This window comes from Taudactylus pleione, unplaced genomic scaffold, assembly GCF_031769625.1.
Source record: "Taudactylus pleione unplaced genomic scaffold, aTauple2 ptg000707l, whole genome shotgun sequence".
NCBI lineage: Eukaryota > Metazoa > Chordata > Amphibia > Anura > Myobatrachidae > Taudactylus > Taudactylus pleione.
The window spans coordinates 2721818-2734306 of NW_028285109.1; the positions used below are offsets into that span (position 1 = coordinate 2721818).

The window sequence follows — 12489 nt, forward strand, 5'->3', positions numbered from 1 at the left end:
TTTAGTATGCACCCAGCTTTAAATGTTGACAGTCAAATGTCAACAATAAAATGTTAAGGTTAGGCATAAAATTGGTTAGTCGACATGGGATGCAATCGGGAAGCCGGCTGACGTAAGCCCGACAGCCGGCTTCCCGATTGCTTTATCCCGGCGAGGGTTAAATGACAGGTGTCTAAATCTAGACGCCTGTCATTTTTCCGACACCGGGAGACCGGCGCCCGGCATCCCGATCGAAGGGATGCCGGGCGATGCGAGCGGACAGTCGCGGGTGGGGGGAGGGTTAGGTTTAGGGCTCCCTTGGGGACTTAGGGTTAGGCACCCTCCGGGAGGGTTAGGGTCTGGCTAGGGGGAGGGTGGGTTAGGCACCCCCGGGGGGAGGTTAGGGTTAGGTACCCCCCCGGGGGACTTAGGGTTAGGCAGCGGGGAAGGGGGGGGTTAGGTTTAGGCACTTAGAGGGGGTTTTAGGGTTAGGAACAGGGGGGGGAGGTTAGGGTTAGACACCCCTAAGGAGGGTTAGGGGGGTTATGTTAGGTTAGTAAGTACTTACCTAGGGACTATCGGGATTTCCAGCGCTGTTGGGCTGCCACTGCTGGGATCTCTCCAGTTCTCTGCCTCACACTGCCGGGAATTGAACTGCGGCCGGCAGTATTTCATACCGCTTCCGTCAACATCATGTACCTCTCAACGTCCTGAACATGTCAACATTTTGACTGTCAGCACTGTGTAACTGTCGACATTATGATGTAACTATAACGACTGTCGGCACTGCATACCTGTCGACATTACGGCGTCTATGTAATGACTGTTGACATTGTGACTGTTGACAAAATATACCAAACCCCCCCAAGTTGTGATCACTTCTTCATTAAAGCATATTTACATTGGATTCTTAGCCCCTACCAAAAAATGTATTTATTTTGACTTCTTACTTCCTGAATATCCAAAAATTATTTCTTACTGAAATTCATTTTAGAATGTCCCCCATCATTACGTCACAGGATTTGCAATGTAAACAGTCAGGCTCTATGTTTGTCAATGAGAACACATTTCTGTACACAGTGTACTGAGCAGCAGGGAGGGCTCGGAGGGCTCGGAGGGCTCCCTCCCATACAGGCAGCAGCACTGGGGAGGTGCCTAGCCTAGGATCAGGAAGACGCTGGCTGCATCTGACTACTGTGTGCCGGTGGAAGCCTGGAAGGCCTTTATAGACGGTCACTGTGTTCTCTTAACATCAAATAAAGTCTTTGGTGCTGGCGGTGTAGGAAAGGCCGAGGTCTGGCGGGGGGTGGAAGGCCGCAGCAGTCATGCATGACGCTTTTGAGCAGGTACTGATCCTGGAGAAGCTGCCGCTGCAGATAGAGTGCCTGGCAGCCTGGGGTAAGTGCTGGGGCTGTACATCTCCTGCTTCATGGTACACTAGTGTCACTGTCAGTGTCTGTCCTGCTGAATATATCTAATATATAATACATTCTAGGTCCCTTTGCCTAAATGGCCGCATATATTTGTATTATAATTTCCCCAACATCGGAGATCACTGATAAACAGAGTTTTGTTTGCATACACTTGTCCTAGCTGAAGGTGTCACTTATTAGAATGACCTAATCTCCTAGTGATGTCATCTACTAATGATACAATATTCGGATCCAATATCTATAAAGAAATGACCCAAGGACAGAGTTTAAAGCTAGGTAAATTTTATTTAGCTTTATATGTTATTAGTGTGTGTCTGTAAATTTAATCTAAAATTGTTTTACAAGTTTAAAGTAGTGTGTACTACTCATGCAAGAATAAAATGCTGTAATCTGATAGGAAGCACAAGGTTCCTTTTCAGGATTAATTTTTCATGCATGTTTTTGTGCAAGAGTATCTGAAGATGTAAACCGTACAAAAGGGTAATTGTGTCTGGGTTATACAATTGTATGTAAATAGATACTTTTCTTGGTTAGGGGTTCAAAACCATCCTAGCGTTCCATCTCCTTTTTTATGTAAAGAGCAGTTTCCCCCCTTACCAGCAAAAAGTGGCATGACAGTTTTCCAATATTTGTACTGCTTTATCCTTCCTTACTTGTCAGAAATATGTGTAATTGTGGAGTTTAGCATTGCAAACTGTGTAGAAATGCTATATTGTTCTTTACAGCTCTCATGATTAGCCATTTAACGCCCTCTCTCCTAACCTTGCACTGAAACAACTCTTCAATCACTGGAAATTGCTGAACTACTTCAGTTCAAGTCAAAGGGCGGAATTAAATTGTTTCTACCCCCCTTCGCACCCGACGGAGCTATTTAATTTTGTTGCTTCTGTCGGGTGCGATCAGCTGCCATCGCTCCATTTCAGCTCGCAGCCCCAGCGGGTTGCGAGCTAAAAAGTGACCTGTTTGGGCGCCCAAACATCACTTTTCACGGTCGCGCCCATCAATTTGGTTGGGGGTAGCTGCTTTACGCGGCTAAACCCGACCACTTTGGGCGCGATCAGCGCGAAAAACGGCAGCAATTGAATAGTGACCCGCATTCTCCTGTCACTTTAGACGGGAGATCCGGACCGCGTAAACAATTGAATTCCGCTCAAAGGCTTTTATTGCCAATTACATTAAGTTTGTGGAAAGAGTCAATATTTGCAGTGTTGACCCTTCTTTTTCAAGACCTCTGCAGTTCACCCTGGCATGCTGTCACTCAGCTTCTGGGCCACATACTGACTGATGGCCGCCCATTCTTGCCTAATCAATGCTTGGAGTTTGCCAGAATTTGTGGGTTTTTGTGTGTCCACCCGCCTCTTGAGGATTGACAACAAGTTCTCAATGGGATTAAGGTCTTTAGAGTTTCCTGGTCATGGACGCAAAATTTCGATGTTTTGTTCCCCGAGCCACTTAGTTATCACTTTTTCCTTATGGCAAGGTGCTCCATCATGCTGGAAAAGGCATTGTTCATCACCAAACTGTTCATTGTTCATCACCAAACTGTTCTTGGATGGTTGGGAGAAGTTGCTCTTGGAGGATGTTTGGTACCATTCTTTATTCATGGCTGTGTTCTTAGGCAAAATTGTGAGTGAGCCCACTCCCTTGGCTGAGAAGCAACCCCACACATGTTTCAGGATGCTTTACTGTTGGAATGCACATCTAACAGTAATTAGCACTGTATAGAATTCACTACATATTTCTATGCACTATTTATATCCAACCCATTTTATACCAGTAATCTAATCCTGCTGCCTCTTCTCTACCTTCAACACCACCCACCCTCTGTGCCCTTGACTTAGCACCAATTTTGAATGTGAAATGGGTGGCAATCTGCCCACACATCTCCTCCCTTCAGACTCCTGACATATCCCTATCTAGTGCTCACTGTAGGAATTGTTAGAGCAGGGCACTGATCACTGAGGAGGGATCATTTATATGTGACTCTTTGCATCACTAAAGTTACAAGCACTAGTCAACGCACAAAGCACAGCACATATGTTCACCTTAGTGTATCATATACCTCTACATACAAATAGGACTCCCATGTAACACCTTAAACATCTGTACTGAGAAAAATAATGTATATGTCCTCCAGTATTTCTGAAAGATCAGCTGTGGCATATAAGAAATAGATAATAAATGTGTCCTCCATTGCTGAAGTGGTTATAATCGCTGCTCTGACTCCACTCTCCGCCGCCAACAGCAGCTCTCCTCGCAGCAGCACGGCACAGGGTGCTACTGGCAGCGGAAGTTGGAAAGGAGCTGAATGTCCCTGCACTGCCTGGGAGAAGGCTTGGAGTCTCCCCCTGCTGGTGGAATACAGGTAGAACCTGCTGCCGCTGCCTGGTGGTAGGCAGACTCACAACGGGCACAGCCAGAGGAGTGATGCTGACATGAGGAGGAGGACCAAATATTTAGCTTTTTAAATCTGCAACTAAACAGCTGATTATTTCCATTATTTAACTGTTTCTGTTTACAGCATGTTTAATGCAGCACCCACCAGTTTTATAGACATTATTTTCCAATTTCCAGTATGCACAGGCTGAGTCAGTAGCTATCTTGTGCCTCTAAACCTAATGGATGTCTCTAACATGGATGTATTAAATTAAGCTGGGTACACACTAAACGTTGTTCAAATGACGCGCTAGTCATCTCAATTTCCCTTGAAACCCAGAACAAACGATATATCTTGCATCACTTTATAGTTTCATCGCGCACTATATAACTTTATATATACCTGGTCATTCGGTAGGCGTACACACTAGAAGATTTGAACAAAATTAACGGCAGGCAGAACTAAAGATGTGATGAATGAGCACTGGTGCGTGCAATAGTGCGTACATACTGCTTACGATGTAAGCGATTTGTAGTTCAGATTCAGCTCAAAACGACAAATCGTCCAAGATATCGTCTAGTGTGTACCCAGCTTACGTGTCTTCATTTGTTTTGTTCTACATTTGAATTATTTATACTGTACTTAATAAATTGAGTATAAGTAAAATAAGTTTCTGGAATGTCCACTTGCATAGCTACAAGTTGTGTGCATTCAGTAGTGTGATATTTTCTAGGTCAGAGCAGGTCTCATTCACATATTACATGCATACTTTGTTAAATTGACCCTCTATTGACCCTCTATAAATCACTTTTAAATAATTGGTAATTCTGATTTGTTCCCTTTTCAGAAGAGTGGCTTCTTGTCGGAACTAAACAAGGCCATCTGCTGTTGTACAAAGTCAAAAAGGAACAAGGTGAGTTCTCCTTTCCTCCGTGTTACTGGCCTTGCCCAGCACAAATCAGTACTTTTTAAGATCACTTGTTAAAGGATAACAGTCTTTTCAGTGCAGGAAGTTTTTGTTTTGTTTCTTCCAATAACTCTAACTGAATATTTTTATTTATTTATTTTTTCCTTCTGTTTGTTTGACTGAAAATAAAACAAAATACACTTTTACTTAGGCTGTAACCAGTTCGAAGTGACACTAGAGAAATCCAACAAGAACTTTGCCAAAAAGATTCAGCAGGTAAGATGAGAAATACATTGAGACTTTGGTGCAGTTACTCTCTAATTCCTCTGTTCCTATTAAACCATGTGCGTGATTTCACCTTCTGTTTCAGATCCATGTTGTCCCTCAGTTTAAGATCCTTGTCAGTTTGCTTGGTAAGTTTATTTATTTATCTTCCTTGTCTATATGTTGTGACAATATTTATAATTCTGTACATGTTCTGACAATGGTATTCCCCAATATTTTTATTTATTTATTTTCTTTACCTAGATAACAATGTGTGTGTCCATGACTTGCTCACCTTCCAGCTCATGACTACCATTTCTAAGGCTAAAGGTGCATCTCTACTGTCCTGTGATCTCCAGGTGAGCTTTTCAGCATTTATATACCAGAATCCTCTTCTCATCTTTATGAACCTGTGGATTAAATGTACTAAAGGGTGGTTGTTTTTTTAAACCACCACCTACAGTATTATTAGCTCCAAATCACAGTATTCATTACCCTACAGTTTGGAGGCTGAAAATTGAAACCTCATCCAATGTATTGCTGTTTGCAAACATCATTGCAAACTGCATGGAAAATATCCCATTTTGTAAGACCCCAGTGAAATTCAGCACCTGGCCTGGCCCTCCCAGGGAGGTTGCACAGTAATTGACTCATACTTTCATTTGTGATTAAAAGAAATACCACTGCCTCCATTATTAATAATGGGGGCAGTGATCTTTAGTTTATCTGCCTCAAACACGTGAAAGATCCCTCGTAACAATAAATTAACTGGTTGTCACCCTTGTAGTAGTAGTCTTATTTATTTGTGCCATCTGTAATAATAGTAATAGTATTTTATTTATGCTCTCTCTAAAACGTTTTTTGCACCCCATAAAAAAGTGAGTCCATTGTACATAAAAAAAAAACTCCACCCCACGGTGAGACCTCAATGTACAACTGGGCAGATGCAGCGTTGAATGCAAATCCGCGTCATTTGCACCTACATTGCGTTTCCAGAACCAAATGCAGATATTCGCTTGTATGCAGACTTGTGCTTGTATGCAGATAAATGACACAGCTTGATAAATGACACAACCGCAATGTCCCAATACATTATATGTAGACCAGGGAGGTCATTATATGTAGACCAATCAGGGTAGGCAGAGCCTCCCCTGTCATACTTCTGAGATTTGATATAAAATGAATAGAATAGTACAAAGAAGATATTTATAACTTATAAATTATCTTCTTTATTTATTGTAATCATTTTTATAGTTCCCACTCACTAGCTTTGTGGAGCTGGTGAGTGCAGGGAGAGTAGAGATGAGGCAGCAACAGCTCACTTCTGTATCATCAGACACTTCTTGCAGAGCTGGGGGCGGGGTCACACAATGAGCAGTAAGCTCCACAGAAAGACAGCTAATAGAGGCACTGAGTATGGTGGTAGGGGGGGGGTGCCTTGAGCACTGATGGACACCTTGGATTTGTCATATGACCAGGAAGTGCCCTGCAGTGTTTAGAGATTGGTGCTGAGTCAGCAGCAGCAAGAGAAAACACAGTGATGCAGGTAGGAGAATCAATGGACACTGAAGCTTAAGTGTAGTGAGGGGAGAGTTAAAGTGAGTAGGGGGTGAGACCGGCTCTCAGCACTCAGACCCATCTCCATGTGTGCCTCCATAGTCATTGACCTCACTGCACGTCACTGATGTGGACTGTGGTGTGGTCCATACTTAAGTAATGCAGGATAGAGCTGCAATATTTCCTACAATAAAAGCTTAATAAAGAGCCTTCTTACTTGTTTTAGTAATAATCATGATAAACTGCTGGCTTGATAAATAGACCTCTAAGTTCTGTACTTAGATGATCAATTTGCTGCAACATTCTATACACACAACTGTAAGGGTGGCATTTAAGTGATAAGCCTAAAATGTAGCTGATCCAAGATTAAAAAAAAAAATAATATATATATATATTTTTTTTTTAAACCTTCAAAATGTTTTAATTGCATGAGCAAACACATATATATAACATCCCTGGCTGTTTGTTTACAAATCTGTCCCCCACACTTATTTGATGTCTCATTGAGTTGTTATAACACGTGCGTGCTTAATTGGTAATGTTATGGAAAGCTCTTGAATATTAAGCATAGTGGCGTTTTAGTGGTGCTTTTAGACTGCTGTATATTTGTTAGTATTGTGTTTCTTGCAGCATGCTAAATCTGGAGAGGAGACGCTGAAGATGTGCGTGGCTGTCCGTAAAAAATTGCAACTGTATTTCTGGAAGGACCGATCATTTCACGAACTCCAGGTGATTTTAGCCACAGGCCACAAAGGAAACTGTTATCCTACATCGGTCAACTACGGTACAGCAAGTTTTTTTCTTTTTTATCAAAAGAGAAAAAAAAAAAAAAAAGCATTCTACTCAGTGGTTCCCAAACATGATGGTGTTATTACACCAGGAAACTGAGATGCCACCATATTCATGATTCATGTTGTCCTCACACACTTTTGTTCAACTTATTAAGTTAAAGGGATTTTCCACTTTATATACAATTTGTATTATCCCTTCTTTTCCCAGTAATGGTGCGTACACATGGAGCGATTTAAATACACGCTCTGAAATATATGGATATCGATCATATCATTATCGTTCTTATCGTGCATTTTTTTTCATCCCTTCCAACCCTCCAACGACCTGCAATGCGCGGCCACGTATGGACGATAGTGATATCATCCATCGCCCGTGCATGCAGGCCAACCTGGTCGATATCGACCAGGTTACTATAGAGACCCGCTAGTGAATTGGTGGTGTGCTGGATGATCGATATCGATCATCCAGCAGACCAGTAGGGTGCAGGACGACCAGACAGCGATATCATTATCGCTGTCTGATCGCTCCGTGTGCATGTACCATTATGGTTCTGTGGTGAGGGCACTGGAACCCCGCTATATACTGTATATAGCAAGGTCCCAATATGCATATTTATTCCGTCAGGCACATGTGAGTGTGTGGTTTTCTCACTTCTTTATGTAGCAATGAATAGCCTTTTTTTCAGCAGCGTTTGAATTTATTTTGTCCCTGCTATGAATCAGTGTCTGGCGAGATATCTGCCTATGCTTCCTTCGGATAAGAACAGTAATAAATCAACTCTCAAAAAAAAAAAATATTCTTAAATCGCACCCATTCTTTTTTTAAATGTTTTTAATTTATATTTTGCAGGGTGACTTTAGTGTACCCGATGTCCCCAAATCTATGGCGTGGTGTGAAAACTCTATCTGTGTAGGATTCAAGAGAGACTATTATTTGATCAGAGTAAGTTACCAGGTTTCAGTGCATAAAAAGGGTGATTTAAAAAAAATATACATACAAGAGAGACCATTATTTGATCAGAGTAAGTTACCAGGTTTCAGTGCATAAAAAGGGTGATTTAAAAAAAATATACATACATGCGCAATGGTGTTTTGTGATATTAAAATTTCCTTAACAAGTAATAATGAGAAGGACAAATTAAATGAGGTGTAAGTTTGGTTCTTCTGTATAGTATGTGTGTTAGTGTCTTTCCCACAGGTTACCTTGTTTAAGACTGTAATTAACTGCAGTTTTGCTATTTTGTCCCTACAGGTGGATGGGAAAGGCTCTATCAAGGAACTGTTTCCCACTGGCAAACAATTGGAGCCACTTGCAGTGCCGCTGGGTGATGGAAAGGTGGCTGTGGGACAGGATGACCTGACTGTGGTGCTGAATGAAGAAGGGACCTGTACACCTAAGTGTGCCCTAAACTGGACCGATATCCCCATGGCTATGGGTGAGCTCTTTTGGACTTTCTCATGTGTATTAAGGCTGTTCCCGGTATGTATGCCATGCACATAGGAAATGCATTGGACTGCAACCGATAATGTCAAATCACTACTAGTACTGCATAGTGGCACTGGCACTTTGTGCGCTGGAGGGTCTCTCATGTTATGCTAGCAGACGTCTATTGTGTAGGATACATTGTATTTACTGAGGGATGCAATCATAAGATGGAAAATGACAATGTCGACATTCATAATGTTGACACCACAAATGTCTATCATTGTTAAATGTCAACTTGTAAAATCCTGACATTCTCAGAATGTCAACCAGAGGGTTAGGGTTAGGCTACGTGGGGGGGAATGTTAGGGTCTGGCTATGTGGGGGGGGGGGGGAATGTTAGGGTTAGGCTACGTGGGGGTAGGTTAGGGTTAGGCTACGTGGCGGTAGGTTAGGGTTAGGCTAGTGGGGGTAGGTTAGGTTTAGGCTACGTGGGGGGGCAGGGTTTCACTACGTGTGGGGGGTGAATGCTAGGGTTGGGCTACGTGGGGGGGTTAGGATTAGGCTACATGGGGAGGTTAGGATTAGGCTGTGTGGGGGGAAGGTTAGGGTTAGGCTACATGGGGGCGAATGTTAGGGTTAGGCTACGTGGGGGGGAGGGTAGAGTACGTAGGGGTAGGACAACGTTCTGTCAGATGACTCAGCTGGAAGTGACATTCCTATGACCAACGGGACCTGTAAGACGCTGCTGCAGCCGTTGGGAGCGGGTAACATTTACCGAGAGTCCATATAAGGAATATTGATATTCTCATGTCGACATCATGGATGTTGATACCACACCCATTTATTGAAAACCATAACATACAGTTTTATGCAAAAGATTAGGCACCAATGGTCAATTCCATGTTTCACTGAAACTTAGCGAAAAGAAGTTAAACCAACCTTTGCAGGGTACAAACTTAAACTAGTTATTTGGCACATTTTGTTGCAGATACTATTTATTTCCTGATGTTGTGCCTGCACTCTGGAACCATGGGCTCTTGTCTAGCTGAATAAGAATTTAAGAGAAGTGATTGTTACAAAGATATGTAAATGTTTCTAACTTGGAATGTTATTAGAAGCATCATTAAGATATAGTACATTAAATGAACTGTTGATGTCAATGTAATGTATTGTCAATGTAACTGCATGTATTGTGGTCAGATGATATGCAGTCGGGAAGCCGGCGGACCTAATCCCGACAGCTGGCTTCCCGACTGCTTTATCCCGGCAAAGGTTAAATGAAAGGCATCTAAATCTAGACGTGGCATAATCCCGACGCCGGTAGACCGGCGCCCGGCATACCAATTGAAGAGATGCCGAGCGCGGACAGCCGCCGGGGGAGGAAGGGGGTGGTGGAGGGTTAGGTTTAGGGCTCCCGGCGGGGGGGGGGCAATTAGTGTTAGGCACCCCCCCGCGAGGTTAGGGTTCGGCTAGGGGGGAGGGAGGGTTAGGGTTAGTCACCCCGAGGGGGTACTTAGGTTTAGGCGGCAGGGAAGGGGGGATTAGGGTTAGGCACCCCTAAGGAGGGTTAGGGGATGGAATTAGGTTAGTGAATACTTACCTTAGGGGTGATCAGGATTTTCACCCATGTTGGGCAGCCGCTGTCGGGAGCCTGTCCGGCGGTATATCGTTCCGATTCCGGTCAGATGTGCAAAGCAGGGATCCACACAAGGCCTGTGTGTAGTTGTACGCAATTCAGTGTTTCTTAAGGTGGGCACAGTTTAAGTTGGGTACACACCTAGCAGATATATCTGCAGAGAATGGTTGTTCATACACACTGCATCAACCATCGTCTTCCTTCTGGCCGGTGTCACGCCGCGCCCCCCTACCCGCAGCTGCCGCTGAAAGTGTACGGGCAGTTGGCTGATTGCTCGTATGCACAGCACGATGGACAGATATATCTGCCATCGCAACATCATTCACAGACATATCGCTGGTACACACTGGCCGACAGGCATCCAATTGATCATATAGTGTGTACCCAGCATTACACAAAATTGATTTGCATAAAAAGAGTTGTTGTGAAGAAACCGTTCCTACAGTCGCTTAAAAAACAGGATTTTGGTACTTACCGATAAATCCCTTTCTCCGATTCCACAGGGGACACTGGAGTTCAAGACAGTGGGGTATAGACGGTGGTAGAGTAGAGCCTGGCACTTTAAATAATTCAGAAGTGTGACTGGCTCCTCCCCCTCTATGCCCCATCAGCCCCAGTTTAAGAACTGAGCCCGAGAGGAGACGGAGGACCATAGGAAAACGAGGAGAAGGAGAGGACCACAGAACGGAACAAGACCCGAATGAGGGAGAACAGAGGAACCAACTGCAGGGAACATATGCAGTCACACAACCTTATAAGAAACCAAACAAAATGGCAGGTACGCAGCGCTGGGCGGGCGTCCAGTGTCCCCTGTGGAATCGGAGAAAGGGATTTATCGGTAAGTACCAAAATCCTGTTTTCTCCTTCATCCACTAGGGGACACTGGAGTTCAAGACAGTGGGGACGTCCCAAAGCCAACCTCCCGGGTGGGAAGCGCGGAGAACTTGCCGAACCCTTGGCAAACCGAAAACCGGGATCACCAAGAACCGTAGGCCTAATGGAAAGGCAAGAGCTGAAGATCAAGTGTTGTAGAGCAGAGGAGACAATCAAGGCTCCTTGCTAAACAGCCATAGAAATTCCACACCTTACAGCGTAAATCGAATGGAATACTGCTAGCAAGAGAACAGCCGCAGATGAAAACAGCTGAACACCGTAAGCTCAGCCGAAACAGACCAAGCACGAACCAGAGTTGAACATGAGAAGCTGTATAATTTGGAGACAGCAGAATCCCAGCACTGCTGGACATAACTCATATAGTTATACATATAACAATACCAATCTACAGATACAGAGTTGATCCTGTCCACAGACTCCTAACAAGAGTATACAGGGAGCAAACGACAAGACCGAACAGTCGCCCTGGACCATTCTTGAGGTCCAACTACTACAAGGTTGGCAACCAGAGTGAAACCATAGAAGTCTCCCATAAGGATAGAGATCCCAATGACATGAGGCAGAGGCAGCTCTGAAAGAATCGAGACCACAATTCCTTTCAGAGCGTCAGACAGCAGTACAATCAACTCAGAAACAGAGGGAAAAACAGCAACTGAAACCTTGCAGCTGGAAATCCCCATACCAGACCACTGGCAGAATGTCTGGCAGCCCATCAGTTGTCTGCCTATTGAGTGGTTACTACTGCCTGGGGCGGGTCTCGAATTAGTGTATGGGGCATCCCAGGTGGAGACCTTACAGCACAAGCCACTGTGCCGACCTGAAAAGAAACCCACAGCAACAAACTCCAAACAACATCCAACATGATGGAAGTGCGTAGGCAGTATCAACTGCTGTCCTGAACATAGTATAAAAAACAACCCGGTTACCCTAGCAGTTAAAGAGCACGGATGCAACAGTCACCCAGTGAGAGCTACCAATATAGGGAAGCAACCATACAGCAAGGCTACAGAACTAGGACAACCATAGAGGTACCCATCAGGTACCTGTCAGTGTGATGAAAATATTCACAGTACTGAACAGGAAAACCAACCAGGCCCCCTGCGTGGAACATAATGACTGTCACGCTTTAATGTAAAGATGTGCATTAGCCCACAGGCGCTACAGTCACAGTTCATTATAACCCCAACAGAAGAATAAAGTGACATTCTCAATGTTGGAACTATGC

General features: G+C 44.0%; 1 protein-coding gene across 1 annotated transcript in view; it reads left to right on the forward strand.

Moving 5' to 3' along the window:
* Positions 1-1048: 1048 nt before the first annotated feature.
* The window catches only part of VPS39 (VPS39 subunit of HOPS complex), a 109894-nt gene continuing 98453 nt past the window's right edge, over positions 1049-12489 (forward strand). The window contains exons 1-8 of the mRNA XM_088456590.1: positions 1049-1377; positions 4637-4702; positions 4908-4972; positions 5067-5109; positions 5225-5319; positions 7148-7246; positions 8159-8251; positions 8561-8744. Coding sequence (XP_088312716.1) covers positions 1305-1377; positions 4637-4702; positions 4908-4972; positions 5067-5109; positions 5225-5319; positions 7148-7246; positions 8159-8251; positions 8561-8744 — 718 coding nt within the window. The 5' untranslated portion in view covers positions 1049-1304. The remainder of the gene's footprint in view (positions 1378-4636; positions 4703-4907; positions 4973-5066; positions 5110-5224; positions 5320-7147; positions 7247-8158; positions 8252-8560; positions 8745-12489) is intronic.